Genomic DNA, 26,107 nt, shown 5'->3' with positions numbered 1-26,107 from the left:
GTTGGTGCTGCTTATTCAATGGATGAGTATTCCATTGGATTTGGCCAGTGGGGAGTCTGCTGTATTGCGAAATCAGGAATTTTATTGCACTTAGGCTGGGTAGGTGTGTCATCAGGCAGAGCAAAGTGAAAATATTCTAGTGATGCATTTGGGAAGCTCAGTCTACACAGAGACACAGAACTGAACAGGGACTTTTGCTAAAATGAAACACCGTTTAATCTTTTTACTTCTGCCTTTTTATCGGCACTTTATTATAAACTCCACATGTAAAGATCTAGTAAGTAGGGCTCAAATGGTGATCATTATATTCATTCTTAATTTTATTGTGGTAATGAGTGTTTATCATGATTAATTCCCTGATCTGCATGGCACAGGGCTGTTTTTCCAGTGATCTGGCTTTGACAAAGTTAATTGCTTTCACAAGGGATGTCCATGAGGTTCTAGTCTATGAGAAGCTGTTCAGTGGAAGGCTATCGTACCCGCCTAAAATCTGCAGTTTTTTCAGATTAGTTTCTAAAGAAACTCATCAAATCAGTATTTACTCAACCCTACTAAAAATCTGCTAGAAAGAGCGTTAGAACAATTAGGGTTATTCATGGGACAGTGATCAGCCTGGAGGGTTTGCGTTGAGTCATCGTTCCTGAAGCATTTTCTCCTTTGGTAATGTCAATGGAAATGGATGAAGAGCTGTTCAAATAAGTGAAAAAAAAAAAAAAAAAGCACGTGCAGGATCTGGCTGGCACTTATGGCACTTATGTTGTACCTTTGTGGGAAGGTGTTAGGGTTCTTAACACTTTAACTCTGACAGGTTTGATAGTTTTTTGCTTTGAATGGTAGACCGAGATACATCATACCTGATAACCCTATTAAACACTTCTAATATTTAAAAAAGTAGGATAAGCATGTGCTTTTGAAGGATTTGTATTTTCGGTAGGGAAACTCCTTGGAGTTTCATTTGTGTAGTTGAAGTTTAGGTATGGTTTTTACCTGGGCCTGACACTGCTTTGTAATAGGGAGCAAAGTCCAGCCTCGGGCATCTGACATGGGGATTTTGGGCTGCAAAACTTGAAGAGCTGGTTGCAAAATCAAAAAAAAAAAAAAAAAAAAAAAGAGAAAAAGTATAGACTTTCTGCAGTCCACTTCAAAGTACTTCAGTGGCTTTGGTTTTACAGGGTTTCAAATGAATAATTTTTTGTTTTAGCTTTTTCTAATGAGAAGTCTTTCTCAGTTTTGTTTTAAGTAGTTTTGAATTCTTCCTAACCCCATCGCCCCCCGGAATCTTTGTTCTTGGCTTAGTCTTCAGAAAAAATATAGGAAGTTTCTCAAGAAATAGCAATGACCAAGCAACTGGAGATCAGCCGTTTTACCAGGTTTCTGCAGCTGGAGAAGTTCCTGCGTGTCACCGTGCTCTGCCCATTCTGGTGCTGCAGTTGTCACGGCTCAGCCCACCCGTGGTAACTCAGCAAGATCCGGGGTGATGCTCAGTCATGACACTGCCCTTTAGAAAAGTTTATTTTCCAAAGGGGAAAGGCAGTCAAAATGTTCTGATGTCAAATATTAAATATTAAAAAAGCACAAATAGCTGCCAACCCATTTCCATATTAATGCTAGTGCCAATGAAGTCAGGCAGGGATAATCTCACTACAAAATACCACCCTTAGGTGTCACAGCTGTCACAGAGTCCGTAAGCAAAGCAGGACACAGGAAATCAGAGGGAAGAAAACCTTCTGGTATGATTAAACCATAAGATTCAGGGACTGTGGAAACCCCAAGGGGGAATCCTGCCTCTGAGAGCTGTGAGCCCCGTCAAGAAAAGATGTATATAACAAACATGATCCTGAAGATCTTTCATGCACCTGGGTGACCCCGATTAAATGAGCTTTAAATGATTTTTATAGTAGGAATAAAGCAAAGAAAAAGGTCTCTGGGTTTTACTGAAAAGGGAAATTTTCATAATAGTTAGACATTCCCTCTAAGAGTTAGGATCAGCTCTTAATGTTTTAATACCTTTATGAAGGATTTTGGAAAATGGCTGCAATCACATTATATAAATATTTAGAGGAGGTCCTGGTGCCATTATTGCCATGTCTTGGGAAGCCTTTGCACTTTAGCAATTCATTTTATGGAACTAAAAGTACTTTTGAGATCTGTTTGAGATAACAGTATAAGCTTTGCATACATTTTGCACAGAATTTTAATAAAAGCTCCCGACACAAGTCCTTGGGTTTAAAGCTTCTGGCTGAAACTTTTATTGATGGAAATCCATGAATAGTGTCACCAAGAAGTGTATGCCTAGCGTGGTTATTGGTGTTGCAGTGTCACTTTCATGGTCAGTCCCTTCTCCTCCCTTTATCCCTTCTATAGACAATTGAAGTGTGTGATATGAGACCTCTCCGTGACGTCTAGTGCCCCAGAAAGTTGCTCTCTCCTCTTGCTTCCCACTGTTTCTGTATAACACGGAGCTGGGACTGTCCTCTCTTGGTTTCTGAAGATTATATTCAGTGCCGTGCCACTCACTTTGCCTTTAAAAGCCCAACAACTTTGATGCCTTTCATCTCACCCATGCAGTGAGGCAGCTTGTCCCATCACTTGACACAGAAGCCTTGTTTTCACTTTTTTCAGAGCATGGTGGCTACACCTCTAGTGTCCTACAAAGTCTCCTGAGCCCAGGTATTTGTGCACACAAACAAGAAGACGAGAACTTGAGTTGGAATGAATCAAAGGAAAGTGGGTAACAGAGGAGAAACGGAGAAGTCGGCCCCCCAGGGTGGCTGTTAGACAGGGACATCGGTTCCTTCAAGAGATTTATAATGTTCCTATTGGTTTTTCAGCTGTCAGCCTCTTTCCGTGGCTCTTGTAACCGTGCTTATTGACAGACAGGAAGATCTGTGGCTTTTGCCTGTGTAGGGTAAGGTAAAATAGGATTTTACTTTTTGAGGGCACATTCTGATGTGCGAATGGGGGGAATTTTTCCCCCTCAGTATATGTAAATTCTCAACGAAAGGATGATGCCTGTAACGGGAAACCCTGAAGAGGAGCGAGTACTCACCTCTCCCCTGTCTCGCAGTGGGGTCTCTGCATCTGAACTCCCCTAAGCAACATGACCTTCTTCCTAATGAAATGCGGGATTAATTGCCCTCTGTGCCTTTCACATGCCAAGGGCTTGAAAAGTAATGAAGAGGGGAACAACCTGTACATTTCCTCCGGTGCTTGTTGTTACGAACGCAGCTGAAGCCCTGCCTGCCATGCCACGTCAGCTGTCTTGTCTCCTTGTAGGTCTCCAGCACCCTCTTTCTAGGGTGGCACCATCAAACTGGTGACGTGTCTCCTTTGCTCCCAGATGTCCCTATGCTAGCAGAAGAGGTGTCAGGAGAACTGCAAGCTTGGTTTAGGCTCATCTCCGCTCTTCAGCATAAATCAGTCCTAAGCACAAGACTGCTTTTAATATAGGGATCCTGTAGCCTGGCTTCACAAATACATTAAATCCTTCTCTTAAGCACTAATAATACTTAATAAGAGTTTTATGAGCAATGTACATTTTAGAGTAAATTTTCATATCCATTTTCATTTTAAAAAGAACATCAAGGAGCAAATGTATTCATGCCAGAACAAAGTAATTTAGTGGAGTCACAAAAACGGCACAGGCCCCTTCTGAAATAGTAAGAGAGCGTTGATTAGGCAAAGCGACCGATGGGGACGGGATTCAAAAACTTAATTCACCATGAAGGACTTGAAAGGGAAGAAATTCCCACATGCCAGCTAAGCATATTCCTCTGCCTGGAGGGGTGAAAAAGAACGTAGCTTCATAACGCTGCCCCGAGTAGACTTGTGGAGCTACACAGCTGGACCGCTCAATATGGGTGCTGACCTGGAGGAGGTACCTTTTTCTTCACACACTGTTAGAGAATTCCTTAGGATTTTCTTGGATTCCACCAAGTCCTTGGGTGGGATTCCTTTCAGTACCTAAAGGGGGCCTATAGGAGTGATGAGTAGGGACTCTTTGTGAGGGAGTGGAGCGATAGGATGAAGGGTAATGGTTTTAAACTGAAAGAGGAGATTTAGATTAGGTATTAGGAAGAAATACTTTACTGTGAGAACGGTGAGAGCCTGGCCCAGGTTGCCCAGAGAAGCTGTGGCTGCCCCATCCCTGGAGGGGTTCAAGGCCAGGTTGGAGGGGGCTTGGAGCAACCTGGTCTGGTGGGAGGTGTCCCTGCCCAGGGCAGGGGGGTTGGAACTCAATGATCTTTAAGGTCCCTTCCAACTCTAACCATTCTATGATTAATTTGCCGAAGCATTGACATCTACCACACTTTCAGCCAGCCTGGGGGAGCCCACCTTTCCAGCCGCTCCTCCAGGAGAGGGACCCACTGCTAGCCCAGTGCAGGTGCTCAGGCTGCCCATGGCATCTAAAGAGGCACCAGGTACCTTCACTGACCAACCAAATCATGGCCTTCCTGACAATCAGAAAACCATAGCTTTGTTTTCAATCTACTCTTTCCAGCACTCTGTAGTGGCTGCTTTATTACACTTAAAATGTTGTCCTGCTGTGCTCCTCTCTGCAGTTTGCTGTGCCCATCTGTTGTCTCTTGTCCCTCTGGGATGAGGAACAGTTGGAAACTACTTAGAAATTGTGTTCAGAATCACTGAATAGTTCCCGGAGGAGGACAGAGGGGAAGGGAACCTCTGTAACCTTGCTTGCTTCAGTGTTTGGGGAAAATGCAACACACCAGTCTTTTATCCTGAGCAGATGAAAGGCAGCAACATGAATCTCTCACCTAACCATCAGCCATCCCTCTTGGTCCCTCTTGTAGGAGCCGTGGGAACCAGGGTGTCCGAAGGGGAATGATGCTGGTCTGGTGAGCAGATGGACAGGGGATTTCTATGCTGACTTTTAAAAGACATATAATAATTCATACACTTTTATTTGTTTGGGGGTGAAAGTAGGTATAATTCCTTTGAATAACTGAGTTTGTTGAATGGAATGGTTCAGGGGCTGGTTTTTTGTGTCTTTATAGAAACATGCGAGGGACTCTGTGGTATAAATTACTTACTCATGGGGCAGGCGGGGGCTTGCAGTGGACAGTTTTGCTAACGTTGTGTGACTCCAACTTGCACTTTATTGGCAGGGAGTCAGTAGGGCTGAGAGGATGGAAAATATTGCAGAATTTTGCATCTCGTCACTGTTGTTTAAAGTAATCATAGACTTGGAGAAAAGGACCTGGAAGAGGCGTCCAAAATGTGCCCCCCTCCATGAAGGTTGAGGTTGTCTGTAAACCACTCTGGACAGCTGTTTGCCTCACATGTCCCCAAAACGTAATGGAAAATGTGGAAAATGGAGATTTCATACCCACTCCAAGCAATTTGTTCTACCCTTAGAGTCAGAACATTTTCCCTCACGTCTAACTTAAATCTCCTGGGCTGCAATTTCAGCCCATTACGTCCTGTCATATTCCCCGTGGATGTGATGATCACTTTATTACTTCTGTCTTTGGAGCAGTTCTTTAGATACCTGGGAGTGTTGTCATTGCATGTGATCCCAGCCATTCCCTCAAAACCAAACTCTCCTGGTTCAGTCTGGCCATCCCCGCTGCTTTCCAGGGCTCCTGACTATACTTGCTTCTCAGATGTGAGTTTTGGTTGATCCTCATCCGTCCCAAAGTGTGGGATTCAGACGTGGAATTGGAGACACTGTTTCTTCTGAGTCATTGCAAGGATGGCATATCTGCTGAGGGTACAGATACCTGTTTAGTTTAATCCATTTTCAGAGGAGAGATGTAACCTGAAGTCATCAGGATGTTAGGAGATAAAAGAAAAAAAAAAGGAAAAAAAAGATAAGACAGGTCACAACAAGGAAGGTATTTAACAGAAACCACCACTGTGGTGAACAAATAACCATTTCTCAGTGCTGTTCTGTTCATATTTTCTTTCCACTTGAACTTCTCGGATTGTAGAATCACTGTTAAATTTTTAGATGTGTTTTTCAAGTACCCTTATAAACAGGAACTATTTCAAAAGTTGATGACAATTAAAAAAAAGTACGGTTTTTGATGTCTGAAATAAGGGGTCATTATCCAGCTGCTTGTATGGGTGTGCGCTTACATTGAAGCGAAGACCGTCTGGCTAATGGAAAATGTCAGACCCTTCACTTTGACTCTCGGAGTGTTTCCGTAGAGGTTTAACAGTAGCATTAATAAAGATGATGCTCACTTGATGCCTTTGTTTCTTGCAGGAATCTTCTTTATGTCTATCCTCAGAGCCTTAACTTCGCCAACCGCCAAGGATCTGCCAGGAATATCACTGTAAAAGTCCAGTTCATGTACGGAGAGGACCCAAGCAATGCTATGCCGGTGAGGGAAGTACCTTGTGCTCCGGGTGAATGCTGGATGCTGATAAGACAGAGTACATGTTGCAGTCATAAAATCCTGGTGTTAAAGAAAACCTCGCTGAAATACATTTCGAAATAAGTTTGGGGGAATAGAAAATTACAGTATTTCAGAACAAAGGGTGTATTTGTATAGAGTTTGCAAAGTAACAATGTAGTAGCTAGTATTTTAGCCTGAGATGGTTGCAGTGGACATCCTTGCATTTGGAATAGCATCTTTGCTTCCATGCCAAAAAAATTAAAGCCGATAATTATACTTGTGTTCCGGGCCAGAAGTGATCAGCACTTGGTGAAGATCTGTGTAGGGGTGGTTACATTCATCAGTTCTTCAACCATATCTGTGTGCATGCAAAACTGGGATTATTAAACTTATTCAGTGACTAACTAAAATGTTGATTGTAAACGAAGGGGCATGTAAGAAGCAGAGGTACCTGTACACACTGCACAGGCTGGTGAATGGAGCTGTGAATGTCTCTGCGGGATTATGGAACGAATTCTTGGCACAGTTTTACAGGGGCATTTCGGTGGTTTTTTTCTTTTTTTGCAGGTCATCTTTGGCAAATCTAGCTGTCCTGAGTTTTCCAAAGAAGCCTACACAGCTGTAGTATATCACAACAGGTAAAACACACGGCAGCTTGTGAAGGACTTGGCGATAGGGATGGGATAGTACGATCCCACCAAAAGGAAGTTTTACCAATGTGAAAGTGCAGTAACTCACCAGTGACTGTCTCAGTGTTAATTATTTAGCAATGACTATCTGCACAGCACTCACAGCAACTGCAGTGGCAGTTGATGCTGTTATTAAGAGTTTTGTGATGATTTAGGAGCCGGAGTCTTGTTTGCACTGGTGCAAATCAGCTTGTATCAGGGGCTGTGATCCTGAGCACGTAGCACTGTGATCCTGTATCACATAGTGATACAAGCTTCAAGTTAGTATTCATGAAGATTTACGTTATAAACTCATATTAGCACGTGCTTCGTTATTTTGCTGGAGCCTTTTAGTCTTTAGTTACAAATGGGAAATGCTTGGTCTCGAAAATAATTTCATTGCAGCTGGGGTAAGGAGTACTGAATCTGGCCTTAACGTGTTGGTAGTCTTTGTAGCTGTACTGGGGAGAGAATCCCAGGGAGAGATGTACTGGGGACAGAATCCTGGGGATGAGACGTACCAGGAAGAGAATCCTGGGGAGAGATGTACTGGGGAGAGAATCCTGTCCTGCCAGTTGGGGTTGTGGCAGTCTCCACCTAGAGACAATAAGAGTTCATTGCTCATGGGGAGCAGCACAGACCAGAGGGCCTGTGTGAGGTAGGGGCTGCTGCTGTCACTTTTTGTGGGCTGTAAATGCATACTCAAAGTTTTTCCAGTCCTTTGTGATCAGAAAGTGAAGCTTTAATCCCTTGGGATAGTCCATATACTTCCTTGCCTCCAGATGCTTTAACTCAGAGGATTCGGTCTCGCGCATAAGCTTGTAAACCACACTGTTTGTATTGGTGACTCAGCTGAGGGTCTGGTCTCTGCACAGATCGCCCGATTTTCACGAGGAAATCAAGATTAAGCTTCCAGCCACTCTAACCGATCACCACCACCTGCTTTTTACTTTCTACCATGTCAGTTGCCAACAAAAACAAAACACTCCCCTGGAGACTCCAGTTGGATACACCGTGAGTGTCTTTCTGTCTTTATGTTTTTCAGCACAGGGTGTATCCATAATGCTTTTGTTTGCAGTTCATTTAACATCACTGTCAACTCATATGCCACTGCAGAATTTGAGAATTTGACAGTCAAGCCTGCAAAGTTCAAGAAAACCTTAAGAAGTGTGTGTTTTTTGTTTTTTCTTGTGTTGATTCCTTCTCCTTAAAGTGGATACCGATGCTTCAAAATGGACGGTTAAAGACTGGTCAGTTCTGCCTCCCTGTTTCATTGGAAAAACCACCCCAGGCTTATTCAGTGCTTTCTCCAGAGGTGAGTTGTCCTTCGTGCTCAAAATCAGCAGAATACTTCCCTTAGAAAGTGAGAGAATATATGTGTACATATAACTCTGTGTGTGTGCATGTGTATTTTTAACTCTTAGGTTATTTATTTCTTAAGTGCTCCTACGTTTAGACGGGTGTTTGTGTGTGGGCACTTGTGTGTGATCTGACAATAAAATTAAAAAGAAATGGCAATTGTAATTAGAAGTGCCTTAGCTCTGCCTTCTGTCCCATCCTCGCTCGTCTTGCTGTTAACCTGCAGGTTCCGCTCCCTGGGATGAAGTGGGTGGATAACCACAAAGGGGTTTTCAACGTCGAAGTTGTTGCTGTGTCATCCCTCCACACTCAGGTAAACGATAAGAGCAGTCATTGTACTAAAATGAGTTCCATAGTCTTTTGACAGTTGAAATGCTGTCAAAGTTGATACTGTGAAGAGCATAATAATTACGTGTAGTGAAATTACGATCTCATTTTCAGTTCTGAGCCAGCAGGCCTGTTATGCCACATTCTGCTGTGAGTATATTTGAGAAGTTCTGCTTAAAAATACGAGTAGTTTGGCCTTTATTCACAGGGGGGTGAATGGCCAACAGCGTTTTCAGACCTCAGACTGTTGTGTTTAATACAACAGGTCTAACATACAGTCCAGGCATACGATGTGTTCTTGTTTTTTCTTTTGCCCTTTGCCTCTTTTGTTTTTCCATGTATTTTTCATCCGTCTTTCTTTGATCTGAAAAGAAAGATGACAATCATTTGGACTAATCATTTCAGCATTTGTTTTATTAATTCCTAGTATGTCATTTTGATGTTTTTTGTGTGGTTTATTTGTGCTGTAAATAGTAACATGATTTTAGTGCATTTTTGTCTGTTTTTCTAAGAATACACAGTCTGTGGGTCCTCTAGTTTTGCCCTGACAACTTCTGATCATTGAATAATTTCAGTTGAATTAGATGTATGGGCAGAGCTCTCAAAGATGTTGGGCTTCTGCTAATTTTGTGAGATTAAATGATCAGATAGAAGAATGAGGGAGAGAATCCATCTTCGAGGTACAAGTTCATAAAAAATGGAGTTACTTTTGGAGCTTCTTGCTTATTGGGTTTTTTTGCTTGTGTATAGGACCCTTATCTTGACAAGTTCTTTGCGCTTGTCCATGCTCTGGATGAGCACATGTTCCCTGTGCGAATAGGAGACATGAGAATTATGGAAAACAACTTGGAAAATGAACTGAAGAGCAGCATTTCAGCTTTAAATTCCTCTCAACTGGAGCCGGTAGTGCGATTTCTTCATCTCCTGCTTGACAAACTGATTCTTCTGGTAGTAAGACCTCCTGTCATTGCAGGCCAAATAGGTATTCTATTTAAGTTTTATAGAGAATTACATCGCTGAAAGTTTGACACTTCCAATTTTATCATATTTATGTAGAAATAAAAAAGTCCATTTTTATGCTTTATTTTAGTGCCACTAATATACCATGTATCTTCAAAATAAAACATGCTGGCATCCAGATCAGTGGTGATATACACAGGAGCAATATTTAGTACAAAGATTTTCAAGAATGACTAGTAATTTGGTGCCCAAGTTGAGACACCAGAAAGGGTGTCTCAAAGTTGGATGCTCAGCGTTTTCTTAGCCCTGGAGCCCGTTAAGGTCTCTCCATAGTGACATTCAGAAACTAAGAATTTCAACCTTACTAGTCACCTTGGAAAATCTGGAAGTAGGTAAGATAAGAAGATACAGATGCTGAATGTTCCTGTACCTGTTGTGGATCTGATGCTGTCAGCATGAATAATCCCTCCTGTTCTATCTCGCTGCTACAGGCAGTACAAAAAATCTCAAGTGGAAGTCAGATCCTTAGTGTTTAAAATAACAGTTGGGATTTTTTTGTAGGAAACTTGAGTTTGGATGTGATGGACTATAGATACCTAAGACTGCTTTAAAAACAATAATCATCTATTTTAGAAAGGTTATCTTTTGGGGGAAGAATTTTGCTTGAATTTTTATTTTATATTTTAAAGCTCTTTAATACTCCTTAAGTGTTCCGCATTAGTTTAATTTGTCTGTTATGGAGCATTGAGGATGTTAGTGTATAGCTTTTAAAAAACTAATATTTACAGTCTCCAGCTGCAGTCTGCTTCATTCCTAATTTGTTTAGAATAACTACCTAGGTCCGTGTGTAGAATTCTGTGCTCATTTTTAGAACAGATTTTTTTTCCAAAGGAGAGTGGAGTTGTTCTTTTTGATACAGTTTATATTTTGGCTATGGCTTAAATGAAGGAAATAACCAATTGGGAAAAGTATGATAAATATCCAAAGGATATTATCCATCAAGGACTTGTTCTTGTTACCATTGCAGTTGATTACTGAACTTGGTCTGATTCCAAAAGTCAGACCTAAATTCATTAAATTTGTTATTACTAAAAGTGGAAGCTTATCACTGCAACACCTGTCTTCCTGTCAAGCTGTTGATTAGACCTAGTTCGAACCCAGGTTCAGTTTTTCATCAGAAGTGCTTGCTATACTCTATCAAGCTTCACCATTTATCCTTTAGAAGGTGGATGAAATGCACATTTAGGATTTGCTCATGGGTACTGCTGCAGTCTAAAACTAACTCCTCGCTTATTACTTTTCAGTTAACCTGGGCCAAGCATCTTTTGAAGCCATGGCATCAATCATCAACAGGCTTCACAAGAACTTGGATGGAAACCAGGACCAGCATGGCAGAAACAGCCTTCTTGCTTCCTATATTTATTATGTTTTTCGCTTACCGAATACCTATCCCAACTCACCGTCACCAGGTAGCTCTTTTTTCATTTTATTTCAAGTCACAGTTTGTTAAAAGCGAGCAGAAATTGCTTGCTGGCAGGTGCTCTTGAGCTCCAACTGCACGGCTGGTTCGCTGCCAAGCCTTGTTATTAACTTTCTTTATGATCCAGCGTAGCCATTTACAAGATGAGTTTAATTACAGTTAGCCATGTCAGAAATTTAACTATTTGATGGTTTTAAACAACAGTGTCACTGCTGAAAGACCATGAGGCTAAATTATGCCATAATACTGTTTTTTTAGTTTTATTTTCTGTATCAAGTTAGACAGATGTGGTACACTCTTGGCCTGTCATGTTTCCCAGTCTCCTTCACTAGTACTTTTGTACTTTTATCCAGTTCCAGCAAAAGTTAAAACACTGGCAAAGGAATGTGAAATACTTGAAAACACATGTCTGGGTACAGGAGGGAAGCAAATTCATTCCACCCCTGCTGAGAACAAGGGCTATATCTGCATGGGGGAAGAGATGGTGTGAATGACAGCCATGGAAAACTAGGCTTTGGAAGGACTGTTGTGCACAGCTCTTGCTTCTTGCATGGAGTGGAAAAACCTCTGAGAGGCGTTGGGAAGGTTGTGTGTTTAACTGTGCCCAGTCCTTTGGTGGTTTTCAAGTATGAGATCTGAAAAACATCCCTTTAGCTAAAGACGTGCCTCACACTGGCTGCCTAAATCCACAGGGAGCTTCCTGCTTCCTGCAAATCAGTGGATAAAATAGCTTTTTAATGCCATCCCTTTCTGCCTGCTGCTTGCCTTTGGAGAACCAGCCTGGAGAAGGCATAGGGAAGATTTCCTTACGGACCAGACCTGCTGGTTATCCCAATGGTTTGCTGCATCAGGCTGGTGTAAATCAGCATGAGATCAAGGCTCTGACTGATGGTCTAATGGGATGTCCTTTCCTACGACACCGTAGGTCCCGGTGGCTTGGGGGGATCAGTGCATTATGCCACCATGGCTCGATCTGCTGTCCGACCGGCAAGCCTTAACTTGAACCGCTCACGGAGCCTCAGCAACAGCAACCCAGATATATCTGGGACCCCCACCTCGCCAGATGATGAAGTTCGCTCCATCATTGGCAGTAAGGTATGCATGCACTGCTGGGGGTCTTACAGGAACTTCAGCATCTTTTATTTAATCTTTAAAGAATTAACGGGGAAGTTTTTGTGATTATTATTTTTCCTGTGAAAAGATCTCCTTGCTAATGGCCCCTTCTCAGACATTTTCTGGCAGTTCTCCATAGTGCTACTGAAACTCCCTGCCTTGAAAGGAATTACTGATCTCTGTGACTTGTTGGAGACCATCCTGGCAGTGTTACTTCCACAAGTGGGGTGGCTGGGGGCAAGAGTCCTGCTGGGTTTGTCTGCCCAAGACGAGTAGGACAAGAATGGTTTAACGACCTGACTTTTCACATGGCCAGCAGCCCTACCCTCTGACCAGCTCTGTTATGTCTCCCCGAGCCTTGCATCCCCTGAGCTTGACACCCTGTGATCCCACTCTTACCTCCCGAACCAAAGCTCTCTCTTCTCCTCTGCATTCGGCACTAACGGCTGCTCAGGTGCTTTCTCTGCTACTTTTGTCCAGAGCAGGTGTCTTGCACGCAGCAGGAATATTCCCAGTCCCTGCATGGGCCCGAGAGGATTTTGGACATTAGTGAGCCATAGTCTGGCCAGCTGAGCTGCAGTGTGAATTTATGGGGTGCTAACTCTGCACCCACTGATTCCCCACACCTAAAAGTGATTTTCCGGTGTGGGCACATGAGCGCAGAGCATCTGGCAGGGTCCTACTTTGGCTCTGAAGGGCTCAGTAAATGCATCTCTTGCAGAAGGGCCTGTCCCTCTCTGCTGACTTCCAAGTACATAGGGCTGCTACGGTCCCAATTTGAGCACTTCAGGTTTGTGCCTAAAATAGGTGGGATGAGCCAGGGCAAATCTGCTGGTTTTGGTAATTCCCTCCCCTGAGAGGGGGACCTTAGCTTGTTTGGGGTTCTCTTTTTTTAATCTTCAAACTGTGGTAACTTAGACCGAGATGAGATGCTTTCCTGCCTGAGACCCTTCACTCTTCAGCACAGAGGAGTTCCTGAGCCCTTTCAGAGACCTGTTATGTTTGATCCTTTGGAAGATCAGTGAGCAAGTTTGTTAATTAAGCCATCAGCCAGACCAGACAGGCTTCACACTGATTGGTCCTGGCTTTTATAAAAGCAAGAAAAACATAGTTTCAGAAAGCGGCTACCAATTTTACATGAATAACAACATAATTTGCTGACCGAATAAGAGGCTGAAGAAGTCTGGGTAGGCAAATCATTATTTTTTACATCAAAGTCTGGACTTAGAAGTCTTAAAATATTTTAAAGACCACTTCAATATCTTGCTAATTAAACAACCCTGACCTTTTGTGAAATGCCATAGGCGCTAATGTGCATATGGAATTTACACAGGCTATCAGAAATTTAACACGTGCTGGCTTAGTGAATAATGTCACAATACAAAATGAAGAGAGATTTTCTTCCAGAGACGTACTCCAGGCTTTAATGAAAAACCTATTCCGTGAATAATTGTTAAGGGGAAGGTTTCCTTTAGGGTTGTCTGAGCACCAGAAATTAAGCTCAGTCTGACTATACAGAATTTTGGTATACTATAATTACTTTTGCTTGTTAATATCAATAGAGAAAAAGAAAACACTCCCCAAGATGCTGAAATGAGTAAAGGGCTGCAAAAATTCCTGTTCTTTTTCTCCAAGTAATGACTTAAGCACCCAAATAGGGAACGTGCACTTCAAATTAGAATCTATTGTGGGAGGCTTTCTGCTTTTGAAAAAAACGAAGTGTTTTATCATTTGTTGAAAATCTTTGGAGTCCGGTCCTGTATTGCTTTTTTATTGTAAGATATTTATAGGTTTGGTGAAGATGCTTTAGGTCTTATATCAACTTCTTATTTAAATCTGAAAATTCAAATAGTCATGCCCTTTACAGGATTTGGAAGATTTCTCTTAATTTTCATAATAAAGGAGGTTTTAGGTCTGTAACTTATTTTGCCTTCATTTGTGAATTGAGGCCATGTAAATTTTATTCCCTATTAAAGCAAGTTTATTAAGTGTCTAAAAAGACCTATGATGAGATTTTATGCTTTAAGAGTTTCTGAAATGTTGGAGATGTGCTGGGAAAAAACAGAAAAGATCGTGGAGTTTCATTGCCCTGACAGCGGATTCTCACAAACATGTCCTGTTCCTGCCCAGATCCAGCTGCAGGTTGAACCCCAGAGATGGAACAGAATTTAGTAGCAGTTTTGTGAACTTTTGAGTGACTCTGCCAAGCAAGGGGAAGCTCTTGTACTCTTTTATTTTCTAAAGAGGGAAGAATCTTTCCCTTTTTGGATTTTTACAAAATTATTTCTGCTTCTGCAAATACAGTATCTGTTTAACTTTATCCTCAGAACCAGTGTGATAATGATTACAAAGCTTGTGAGCAGTAATGTGAGTGGGATAAAGGCATTTTCCAAATTAGACTTGCTTTTACAAACCATGAGCTTAGTTCAGCATTCTGCAAAGTCCTTTCGACTTTAATTCACTGTGAGCAAAATAAAGCATGTTTATGGGTCTGAGCAGGGCAGAGAGATTTGATTTATTTCCTCCAAAAAGTAATTGAGATTAAACCACTCTCCTTATGTGTGTTCAGGTGGTTTTTTTTTATTGGACATCTTGGGCAAAATTACAGCGTTGCTGTTCTCTGCATACAGCTGAGGGGATTAATGGTTCGAGTCCCAGGTTACAGCTCTCACGCTGAGTTCAACCTTGGGGTGGATTTTTCTTTGCTGGGAGAAATAGATTGTCAGGCTTGGTGGACTTCGCAGCCGATGATAATTGCTGTGATGAAATGGGCTGCACCTTTGCTTCACAGATTGGGAAAAAGCCCTAAGTTGGCACAAAGTCTAAGAGGAAGGCTCTCGCTCAGGTTTGGGTTGAGATTGATATGTGGAATTTATGAGGAACTGCTGTTCGGTTGTGGCATTGCAAAACTGCCTCCAATAGAGCTGGTTCCTGGAACCTAGGAAAGTCCACTGCATCCCACTGAATGTTCCTGACTTGGGAACAGCCTGGGTGACAAACACACATTTAAATTTTTTTCCTTTTCTTCTTTCTGAGTGTCCTGAGAGAAGGGAGCGGAGAGAGAGGAGGGATTCACAGTAATTTTGCCCATATGATCCATTGCAGGAGTAGAATTTGGAGTTCAAACTAGCTTGAGCTTTTAAAAAGCAGGTTTTCAAATTTTTTTTCAATTTTTTTTCAATATTTTCAAATATTGAATTTTTTCAATTTTTTTTTCAAATATTTTCCTTGGCAAAACAGGTTGGTTCCAGAAAAGGTATGTGCTTTTTCCTCTCTTTGCCACACTGCCCAGAGAAAATACCCAAATGTCCTTGTGAAATCCTGTTCACAGGGCTATTCTAATCCAGCTGGCTGGATTTTTATTCCGTGAGTAGGAAACCCTGTGAGAGCTGACAGTCAGTCTCTTCAAAATTCTTCAGCGTTTCCATAGAAATTGTAGAGTTAGTAAACTGTGGGCTAATACATAGTCTACCTTAAAAGTGCTGGAAACCTCAGAGGGCATCCTTTGTGGTTTTCACATCTGGGCACCAGTTTTCCTCCGTCACGCTGTAAATCTGAGCTGGCTCCATCTACTGAAGTGAATGGATTTAAACTGATCAAAGTGAGATTTTTTTTTTTTTTTCAGGAAGCGGATAGTTTTTTAATGTTAGGAGTTACAATAGGACAAGCTGGACCAGAGCTGTCGACAGTATTAATGTGATGCATGTGTGGGATGAGATTTAAAACATAATCCTCTGGACTAAAATGTCTCAACAGAATTCTCACCTGAGAATTCAGGCTGCTTTAACAGCGCTAACGGGTGATGTGTTTGCAGCGTACCCGGTTTGATTGCTTTTAAGGACTAAACTTTGACAACTGTGGCATGCAACATGTAATGTTTCTTTCCTTTCCCAACTGCTTTCTATTACATGCCCAGGGTTTAGACCGCTCCAATTCCTGGGTAAACACTGGTGGTCCAAAAGCAGCCCCATGGGGATCCAACCCCAGCCCAAGTGCAGAGTCAACACAGGTGGTGTCTTCGGTAGAGGTTTTTCTGGCTTTGTTTTCCCTGATGTTTCCCTGTAGAATATCTTTCTTTCGGTGTATACTCTGGTTTTTGGTGGTTTGGTTTTTTTATTATTATTTATTTACTCCTTGAAAACTTTGTGATTTTTTTTTTTCATAAATTAGCATCTTCTCCCCTACCACCTCACCACACTGCATGAAAAACCTCAAAATGCGTGAACGTGTCCCCTTCTTTCATTTCAGTGGTTGCTGGTCTGTGAAATGTAAATGCTGTGACTGCTTTTCTTTTCTTTTTTTCTCTCTCTCTCCCTAACACTAGTTTCAGCTTCAAGTGGAGCACATTTCTAAGTGGGAACATTAATCACAGCTTCATAGTTTTGTCCATGTTTGCCATTTCTTTTGATGTTGTGAACCATTTTGCCATTTTCATCAAGCATTAAGTATTCATCATCAAGTAATCCTTCATGACTGTTGAGTGGAATATTGTTAAACCAAAATTGGTACACGTGTAAAATTCTCTCTTAAAACATGTGAATTTGAGTGCTGGAGCCAGTGACTTGCTAGGGCCAACTGCATCTGTTCTGTGTTGCAAAGTATGAAAACTTAATAGCAGCTTCGGTCAGAAAAACTTAACTTATTTAGCCCCTGTTGCCTGCTGCTTTCCACTGCATGGTTGCCTTGAACGTACCTCTCAACTGTACCTCCTTTCAAGTTAATCGGTCTCCCAGAAATATTCAGTCTGAGTTCACTTGCACTCAGGGCAAATTATTTCCATCAGAAAGAGAATTTCAGTAACGCTCTCGTTCCCTGTGCCAGTAGCAGCGTGGCTGTGGGGCACATCCCCACGTGCTTGGTCTCCGGTAGATTGAGAGGTATGGACTGAAATGACGAATATTACTTCCTTGATGTATGCATGTTGATAAAATAGAAGGATGAAAAAGTTTCATGCTTTGCAGCATTAAGTGTCTTTGTGCATAAGAACATGCAGTTACTTTAATAGTCTCTCTGTCTTAAAACAGTAAAAAGTACTGTCATTTTGTTTAAACCAAACCTGTAAATGACTAAGAGTTTGAGAATGCATAAAAAGGTGTAAAGACAGTAAAAGCCTACAGTTGGAACAGTATTTTTGTAAACGTACATTGTCCTTGAGCTGCAAACCCCATCCACAGCAAACTTTAATGTCCTGTCATCATTCATTCATCTCCACTCCGTAGGCTACGGATCGAAGTTGTAATCGTATGTCTTCGCACACTGAGACGTCAAGTTTCTTACAAACATTAACAGGACGATTACCAACTAAAAAGGTAGATTTCAGTGAAGACAATTGATATTGTGGGGCAGGGAGGTCAAGTCATTCTGAAAACATGATGCAATCTATCCTTTTATTTATAGCCTGATTTTTTCCGAGGTCATTAGGAACTGCTGTTGTTTAGCACCTCTGAATACCCAGGCTGCAGTGAATATGAAGTATTCTCTGACAGAGTTGAATCGGGAAGAACAAAATGATGAGGAGTAGCTGATTTAATGTCCATAGTGTTTGGAGCCAGTTTATTACTGGCTTTCAAAAAATATGAATAGCAGTGTCTAGACATGTAAATGATCCATTCTTGTGTGCAAAATTATAATATGTTAGATGGCCAGCGCTACGGGTGTGTGCTGAGCTCAGTTAACTTAGGTGTTGATCCAAAGTGACTCCAGAAAGTGCGTAGGAGTTACTTTGAAAGCACACTCCCTTAGAGGAGACGAGATCCTACTAAACAATGGCCGAAAGACAAAATGCCTGACTTTTTGTGTAATGAAAATGTGCTCGCTGACAACGTCCAGGCTGTGGGTTGGTCCTCCCAAGACAAGAAATGAAAAAGCTGTTTCTTAGCCCCACCTTTCCTTCGTACTGTTTTAAGTCCTTTCTCACAGTAAATACACATCTTTGTACAAATCGCTTTATATGTCCACTTTTTACTCCTTTTTCCTGCGAAAATCAGACCAGGCAGAAAGGTAGACTTTTAAACTAAACTAATTTGAGCACCAAACTTTTTTTTTTTTTTGGGGGTGGGTGGGTGGGTGGAAAATTCTTTTGACACTTGGAATTCAATTTTGGAGCGAGCGAGATGCTGTGAAACGTTTCTCACATCACGTACCATAACGTCATCCCTCATCGTTAGCTGGGGATTTCTTTAAGGGATGCCACCACTGCTGTCATGTTCCCAGTTCCTTATTTTGCTTAACCTCATTGTTTGCCATACTTTCCATGGACCGTTGCTACCATTTCTCATGCGGACTGTTTTGTGAGCTGCTCTGGAGGCTGGGGCTAACTCTGGGTTTTGAATCTGTGTAGCTTTTTCACGAAGAGCTGGCCTTACAGTGGGTTGTGTGCAGCGGGAGCGTGCGGGAGGCGGCCCTGCAGCAGGCCTGGTTCTTCTTCGAGCTGATGGTGAGCAAACTGGAAAGACTTTGCTTATTGTCTCACAGTTCATAGTTTAAAAGGCAAACAGCAACAACCGCAAGCGGCTTCGTTGTAATTTATATTCCCGTAGGTGAAGAGCATGGTGCATCATTTGTATTTTGCTGACAAACTGGATGCGCCAAGAAAGAATCGTTTTCCTGAGCGTTTCATGGATGATGTAACTGCTTTGGTCAGCACAATTGCCAGTGATATAGTCTCTCGGTTTCAGAAGGTAATGGCAAAACAATTAAACTCAACCCCGGTCAGAGCCCAGGCACCAGACCTCCTGCATGTTGTGTGCTGGTGCCTAGACCAGGAATTGTTTGAAAATGTACAGTGACCTTCTTTGTTTTCTTTCCCATTTTTCTCTTCCTTCTCTCTAGGATACAGAAATGGTGGAAAGGCTCAACACGAGTCTGGCATTTTTCCTCAATGACCTGTTGTCTATCATGGACAGAGGATTTGTTTTTGGTCTTATTAAGACCTGCTATAAACAGGTGAATGCAGATAAATATGATGACTTAACTGTGAACCGTAGCATAGCCTATTACTCTTAACTTTCTTTGGACAGACAGTAAAGCATGGAGCCAGAATTCTGCTGTTCAGATCTTTTTAAAGATAGCAAGGCATTCTCAGTGGTGATTTGGAGTTTACACCTCTCTGATTACACTCTAATTAGGAGTAACTCCCTTTGAGTGAATGGACATGCAGCAGGAAGGAAGAATTATTCCCTCTGCTCACCGTGTTCAAAGTAATTGAATCAAAAATTAGTAGGAGTTTTTGTGCGGGAGCTCAGACTGTCGTGGTTTTTCAGAGGGTCTCTCAAGGACACGTTGACCACGTATGATCACCAGGCTCCCCTTCCATCCCCCAGAGGGTGCAAGGTCTCCTCCCCCATAAGGAGGGTTTCTGCATTATACGTTGGGAAGTTTATTTGCAATGTTGTGGCAGGGAAATCACCTTGAACCACAAAGTTTCGTTTGACTACAAACATCCATGCTGACACTGTGCACAAAGGAGATGACGAGGTATCAGGAGCTTGGGCTTAGACTCATTTTTGCTGCAGAGTCTAAAGCATTTTATATAAAGGGCAAGAACAGCAGTATCATTTGAGCTTTGTTACCTACTGTATATTTGCCAACCTGCATCTTTGACCTGTTAATGCATCACACTGCGCTCCTGCTTTTCACAACTCCCTGCTGAAACCAATGGGATGCGAAGCACGTAGTTCTTTATTTCCGTATATAAATATGACTCATATACATTTTGTACTGATACATGCCATTGGTTGGGATGTGTATGGCTTCTGCAGATCAGAAGTTAATCTGTAGCACAAAGTGGATCTGATGCGACCGTTTAATGATATCAAGCTCTTCGGTTCTTGCTTTGGAAGCATTTTAGGGGAGCAGTGGTGGGACGGGGGGCTCGTGCTGCATTTGTACTCTCTTTTGGTGCTGACTGCATTTTTATGGGCTACACTTGCCAGGTGTCTTTAAAGATGTATTCCTTAACAAATCCAAGTAACCTGGCATCTTTGAGGCTGGACTTCCTCCGCATCATTTGCAGCCATGAACACTACGTCACCTTGAATTTACCCTGCAGCTTGCTCACACCACCTGCATCTCCATCACCATCTGTGTCTTCAGCAACTTCTCAGGTACGTGCTGACAAGGATCCTTTGTGGAAATGCAAGCTGAGCTTTGTTCTGAGAGGCAGTTGAGTCACCTGTATTTTTAACTTCTGCTTGCTAGTATTATTGTTAGCATTTATTTAGAAATCAGTTTTTCCTGCCACATAGGTTTTGACTTCTTTTCTTCTGTTACTATTGAAAAAAGAATGCCCATATCCCTGTCCTCATAGTGACCACACACTGTCCTTAGGGAACTAGTCTCCTCCTATAACGGACAAACACATGAACGTAAATGAGCCGTTAAAGAAAATGTTTTGTCCAGTGTTACCCTTTTCTTACAAAACAAGGGTCTTTCTAGCACACTGTGGCTTAGTCCTCAGAAAAAAGTAATTTGAATTAGCAAGTGTGTCCTTCAAGTGGATTAATTAGTTGCAAAATTACACAAACTAAATCAAATTAACGCCTTCTTTAGCCTGAATAAGAGTGTCCATACCTGAGTTAAAAGTTTAACTAATCCACTTTTAAAGGTTATTTGGCTTAACTTCCCTAAGGCCTGCCCTGTGGGTGGGAAGGCAATAACAACAAACAGAATTAAGAGAAGGTTTAGTGAGCTTGGTTGTAATGTAAGTAGCTGTGCCTAGATCCAAACAAAAAAGGGAAAAGGTGGTTTATATGAGATGGTCTTTAACTCTGAAAATGGCTTCTAATGTATTTCATAAACTCTGACTCTGTGTTCCGAGGGGCCTCATTATGCAACTTTTGAAACTCCATTTTTTTCACAGAGTTCTGGGTTCTCCACAAATGTCCAAGACCAGAAGATTGCAAATATGTTTGAATTGTCTGTGCCTTTCCGCCAACAGCATTACTTGGCCGGGCTTGTGTTAACGGAACTGGCTGTCATTTTAGATCCTGATGCAGAAGGGTAAATCTTTACAACTCTTTTTTCCCAAGGGTTTTCTGTAATTCCAAGCAAATGGTGGATGCAAAGCAAGTTCTGGCATGGCCAGAATTGGTTTATATTTGTGAGCTGAGAAGATAAGAAACCAGTTCTTTAAGAATTCTCTTCTTTCTCCCTATCCTTCATATTTCTTACTTCCTTAGCCTTGACTCAGTCACATTCTTCCAGCTGAAAAGAAGGGAAAGAGGTTCCTGCTGGATCTCTAAAGGGAAAACAGCTTTTCTCAATTGTAACAAGAAAATAATTTTCAACATTTAGGAGGTCTCTGTTGCTGGTGGTTTTAAATGTTACAATGCATTTCACCTGTGGTACTCCCAGCTCTTTTTAAACATAAATCATGCATTGATGAGGCCCCTGCAGGTTGCATAAATAGACAAATAGAGTCAAACATGCAGAGTTGGTCAGTGACTTGCCAGGGTGCAGCAAATAATTTTCTGAAGTAGGAATGTAGCCTGTAGTCCTGACATCCAGTCTGTTACTTGTGTTATTTAGGGCTGTATTCTGCCTTGCCTCTTTAAAATGGGTTCCAATGGAAATTATTGATTGCTTCCTCGGTCCCAAGTTCTCTCACAGGCATTTTTCTCGAGGTGCACTCAAAAATATCAGCCGAGTCGACAAATGCTGATGATTCATGGTTAATTCTGCCCCTTTACGAAGAGGTCTCAGGAGTTAAACACTCATTCTGTTTCCTGTTGGAGAAGAAAGTGATGCCATAAATTAGAATATTTTCCTGTGTATGTACATAACACACTGCAGTCCCATTTGTTTGGCCTGAAATGGAAAAAGCAGCAAATCTTTACCCATATACACTGTCTGCAGAAATCCTTTTTGTAGCGTAGGAACATCCTGCTCACTGGTTAGAAATCAGTCACTGTCTCTGACCATGTTTGTCCTTATTCTTCACAAAGTTTCTGTTCTCACCTACCTGCCTCTTGAGCTCTCTCAGCACTTAAGCTCAGACCAGGATGGTAACCTTTGTGCAAAGGAGGTATCTGCATGGTCTTACTGGTGTCCACTGGGGAGACAGCTCCTCTCTCAAACCTTGTCTGGACAGAAGAAGCTCTCTGATACCAGTTCAGCTCTGGAGATGCATTTTGAACAAAGCTCCTGCATTTTGGTGGAGATATAGACGAGTAATGCATTTTTTAAAATTTTTTTCTGGAATGACTTGTAGTTTGCAGCTTATTAGCTGTTCTCAGGCTTCAGTCTTCTGTTTTTTCCCTGGTAGATCCACTGTATAAAGTAAACCAGTCTGTTCAGATCTGCTCTTCCCTTGGCTGTGAAGACTTTTTAACAGCCGTATAGTATCATCAGCAGGTTGTTGGTAGGGGATTCAGACGTGCCTGCCATTAAAATGTTTAGGCCATCATTGGAAAAAGCTCCGAATTGTTTTCAGTTGCATTACCCTGCATCAGGAGTGGAGAGGGATGTCCTTCTAGGTTTTGATAGGCGATACAGAGCCTTAAGTGTGTCCTCTCCTTGCTCTTTTTGCTCCATTCGCAAAATATGTTAAATTTTAGCTCGCCATCTCCAGCCTGGAGATGAAGGGAGCCAGCTGAATGCGATAGTTACAGGGAGCAAGTCCAAGCAGCTACACCCTGAACAGATTGTCTCTGCAAACAGTGCTGTGGTGCTTTGGTTATTAACTGATATTGCTCCTTTCCTAGTGCCCATGTTGCCCATATCGACTGGTGTTGCAGGACAGAAGTGAGAAAATCGGAATTTGGCCCTCAGCATTCAGTGACAAAAGTCAGGTTTCCAAAAGTGTGCGGTGTTGACACAAATTCAGGCCAGGGCTGCGATAACGGAGGGGATGGTTGGAGGGCAGCAAGATCAATTCATTGCATTATCAGCCAGAAAGATTAGTGGGCCACATTTCCTCCTCTTTGCTGGGGATCGATCCACCACGGTACCTGCTCTCTTCTGGAAAAGTGCAAAAGAACTCCCTGGAGCCCTAGGTTTGAATTACGCTGCTTTGTTTGGATGTCATTTCCCTTTACGTGGTTCTATGGCCTGCAGGATAGTTTCCCTTGAACTGTTAGAAACACAACTTTGGTGCCACTCCTTCAATATAATACAAAGACTTCTTCTTTAATCTGAAGGAACCAGTCACTTAAATAAGCATTTCCTTCCTAGTCATTGAGGGTCTCACTAATTACACAAGCAAGCAACTGTAGAATCTCATTACGGCTCGATTAAAAAACACAGGAAAGAGGTGTAGCAACAACTAGGTGATGTCCTCCTAACCTGCCCTGGTGTCGTTTTTAATCATTTTAAACCCCCAACAATCCAGTCAAAGCCTCTCGTCTTTTTTAACCAGAACTCAACTCTACTTTTCCAGGTAAAGTGGATACTGCCTGAAGTTCAGCACTTGTTTTAATACCTCAGGTCTGAACGTTGAAGCTTATGTTTTGCTAACGCATAATGTATGAGCTTCCTTGGCTGCTTCCTGCATGGGGTAACGTTGTCTTCTCGGCCTGGTTTGCCCATGGAAGCAAATAGCTACAGGGACACCCGCTATTTGCTCGGGGAGAGTTCATTTGGATTTGCCTCTGTGTGGTGGCTGAGGGAACCGACAGGAACAGGGCGAGTTCTTGAGAGATTCAGGGGAGTTTGTGGGGTTTTTTTCAGCGGGTAGGGCTCGGGCAGGGACCCCTGCAAAAGGGGGTGGTGCTTGGGCCCTGCCATCGTTTGCATCTGAATGATGAAGCAGGCCATTTTTTGCCGTTTTTCCTTGTACCCTTCCATTTCTTTGACACTTTCTATGCAAAACTATTGACAGAATCACAGAATCACATGGGGTTGGAAGGGACCTCTGGAGATCATCTAGTCCAACCCCCTGCCAAAGCAGGGCCACCCAGAGCAGGTCGCACAGGAACGTGTCCAGGCGGGTTTTGAATGTCTCCGGAGAAGGAGACTCCACCACCTCTCTGGGCAGCCTGTTCCAGGGCTCTGCCACCCTCAGAGTAAAGAAGTTCCTCCTCATGTTTAGGTGGAACTTCTTACATTCAAATTTGTGCCCATTTCCTCTCGTCCTGTCACTGGGCACCACTGACCTGTCAACTGATTTGGTTGAGTAATTGTGTGGGAGGTCGGGGAACTGAAGCAGAAACATCCTGACCATTTGATAAAAGCCGTGTTCTGTCTTAGGAGGGCTTTTCTCTCTGTAAATGGTGTTCAACAGAAACAAAAAAACCCAAAATGAATAGTTTCACTAAACCCGCTGTCCTCTCAAGTTTCTCTCCCTGTTTTTCATATTCTCTGAGTTCTAACGGTCTTGAGTAGACTCGATACTTGAGCATAGCAGTAGCTGGGGCTTTGGTTTTGTATGGAAGATATGAGAGTGTTCACATTATATTGGGTGCACATCTCCACAAGATATTTTTTGTACATTTTATATGGCATAGTGAAAAGCCACCCATTTGTAAACTACATGGGAGGTCAAAAAATACGTGTAATATGTGAAGTTAAAAATAAAACCCAGGATTTCTTTCTTTTTTGAAGCCCTTTAGTTACAAAGTAGAGTTTGCTTTGAAGATATTAACTAATCTGTGTGACCCAACTCTCTTTTAACAGTTTATTTGGATTGCATAAGAAGGTCATCAATATGGTACACAATTTGCTGTCCAGTCACGACTCGGATCCGCGGTACGCTGACCCGCAGGTAAAGGCCCGGGTGGCAATGCTGTATCTACCTCTGATTGGCGTGATCATGGAAACCGTGCCTCAGCTTTATGACTTTACAGGTATTTCCTATTCTGTGCTTTGAATATATGTTCATCTGCTCACAAGACTTGAGCGTTGGGGTTCTAATATTGAGCTACAAACCTCTCTACTGTCAGATGGGATTGCTTCTATTTCTGAACAGAATTATAACTTTGACATGTTTTGACATCCATTTCCTGAACTGCACTTGCAGTGTGTATCTTCAGTGACTGTTAACACTCAAAACCTGCATTTGCCCACTTGTTTGCATGACGCGAAAAATTAGCAATGCGTTTTAGTTTGCATCTGTCTGGCTGCTGTATGTGCGTAGCCAACCTCCCTCTATGTCTCTGACCTGCTTAAAAAGTCACCCCATGTACTCTACAATTCTCATCACCGTTCCAAAGGATAAGCAGGGTCCCTCTTCTTCCTCTGTGTACGTGCTCTGTCAGAGGTTCGTTTCAGGGGTGCTTTGCAAAGCATCCTGGAGAGCAGCAGAAGTGGGTTATTTCTAATCAGGGCAGGGAGTCCGACCTGGAATAGTTTGGAATTTGGAGTTGTCTTCCACATCCTTTCAGTTTAATGACACAGTAAAGCTGCGAGTGAGGATTTGGAGTCAAATATTCAAAGGGACAAAAGGTCTATTTTCAGAAGGGTTCTAGATACCGAGGTTGCGTCGCTTGCATCTGAAATTTGTTGTGGTCTTTGCTTTGCGTGACCTCAAATAATAACCCTGTTTACTTGCAGGACCCCGTGAGCGTGATGATTTTCGGTTTGCTTTCCCAGGCAGTTCAATGAAACTAGCCCTACGGAGGGAGGCTGGGGAGAGGAACTTTGAATGTGGGGACTGACTAGATGCACGTGTTTCTCGGCAGAGAGTCACAACCAGCGAGGGAGGCCGAGCTGCGTCGCTGTTGATGATTACGAAAGCGAGGGTGGAAGCATGATCAGCCAGACAGTTGCCATGGCCATCGCAGGAACATCGGTCCCTCAGCTCACCCGGCCCAGCAGTTTTCTACTTGCCTCATCGGTACAAAGCCACCTCTCCCTATTCCTTGACCCTCAGCCTGTGTCAACAAGCAAATATTTACGCATGC

General features: G+C 42.4%; 1 protein-coding gene across 5 annotated transcripts in view; it reads left to right on the top strand.

Moving 5' to 3' along the window:
* The window catches only part of DOCK7 (dedicator of cytokinesis 7), a 107,008-nt gene that overhangs the window by 54,531 nt on the left and 26,370 nt on the right, over window positions 1–26,107 (top strand). For 3 of the 5 annotated variants that reach the window (XM_074151527.1, XM_074151526.1, XM_074151525.1), the window contains exons 15-31: window positions 6,230–6,347; window positions 6,930–7,000; window positions 7,906–8,044; window positions 8,244–8,345; window positions 8,616–8,702; window positions 9,467–9,698; window positions 10,981–11,145; window positions 12,082–12,251; window positions 16,186–16,278; window positions 17,489–17,578; window positions 18,610–18,705; window positions 18,809–18,949; window positions 19,101–19,214; window positions 20,204–20,374; window positions 21,130–21,269; window positions 24,882–25,051; window positions 25,886–26,040. In XM_074151527.1, coding sequence (XP_074007628.1) covers window positions 6,230–6,347; window positions 6,930–7,000; window positions 7,906–8,044; window positions 8,244–8,345; window positions 8,616–8,702; window positions 9,467–9,698; window positions 10,981–11,145; window positions 12,082–12,251; window positions 16,186–16,278; window positions 17,489–17,578; window positions 18,610–18,705; window positions 18,809–18,949; window positions 19,101–19,214; window positions 20,204–20,374; window positions 21,130–21,269; window positions 24,882–25,051; window positions 25,886–26,040 — 2,254 coding nt within the window. The remainder of the gene's footprint in view (window positions 1–6,229; window positions 6,348–6,929; window positions 7,001–7,905; window positions 8,045–8,243; window positions 8,346–8,615; window positions 8,703–9,466; window positions 9,699–10,980; window positions 11,146–12,081; window positions 12,252–16,185; window positions 16,279–17,488; window positions 17,579–18,609; window positions 18,706–18,808; window positions 18,950–19,100; window positions 19,215–20,203; window positions 20,375–21,129; window positions 21,270–24,881; window positions 25,052–25,885; window positions 26,041–26,107) is intronic. The other 2 variants (XM_074151529.1, XM_074151528.1) reach the window with 1 other exon arrangement.

The sequence above is a fragment of the Numenius arquata genome, chromosome 8 (genome assembly GCF_964106895.1).
Source record: "Numenius arquata chromosome 8, bNumArq3.hap1.1, whole genome shotgun sequence".
Taxonomy (NCBI): domain Eukaryota; kingdom Metazoa; phylum Chordata; class Aves; order Charadriiformes; family Scolopacidae; genus Numenius; species Numenius arquata.
The sequence above is the reverse complement of the archived record's forward strand: the minus strand, read 5'-3'. Positions and strand labels throughout refer to the sequence as shown.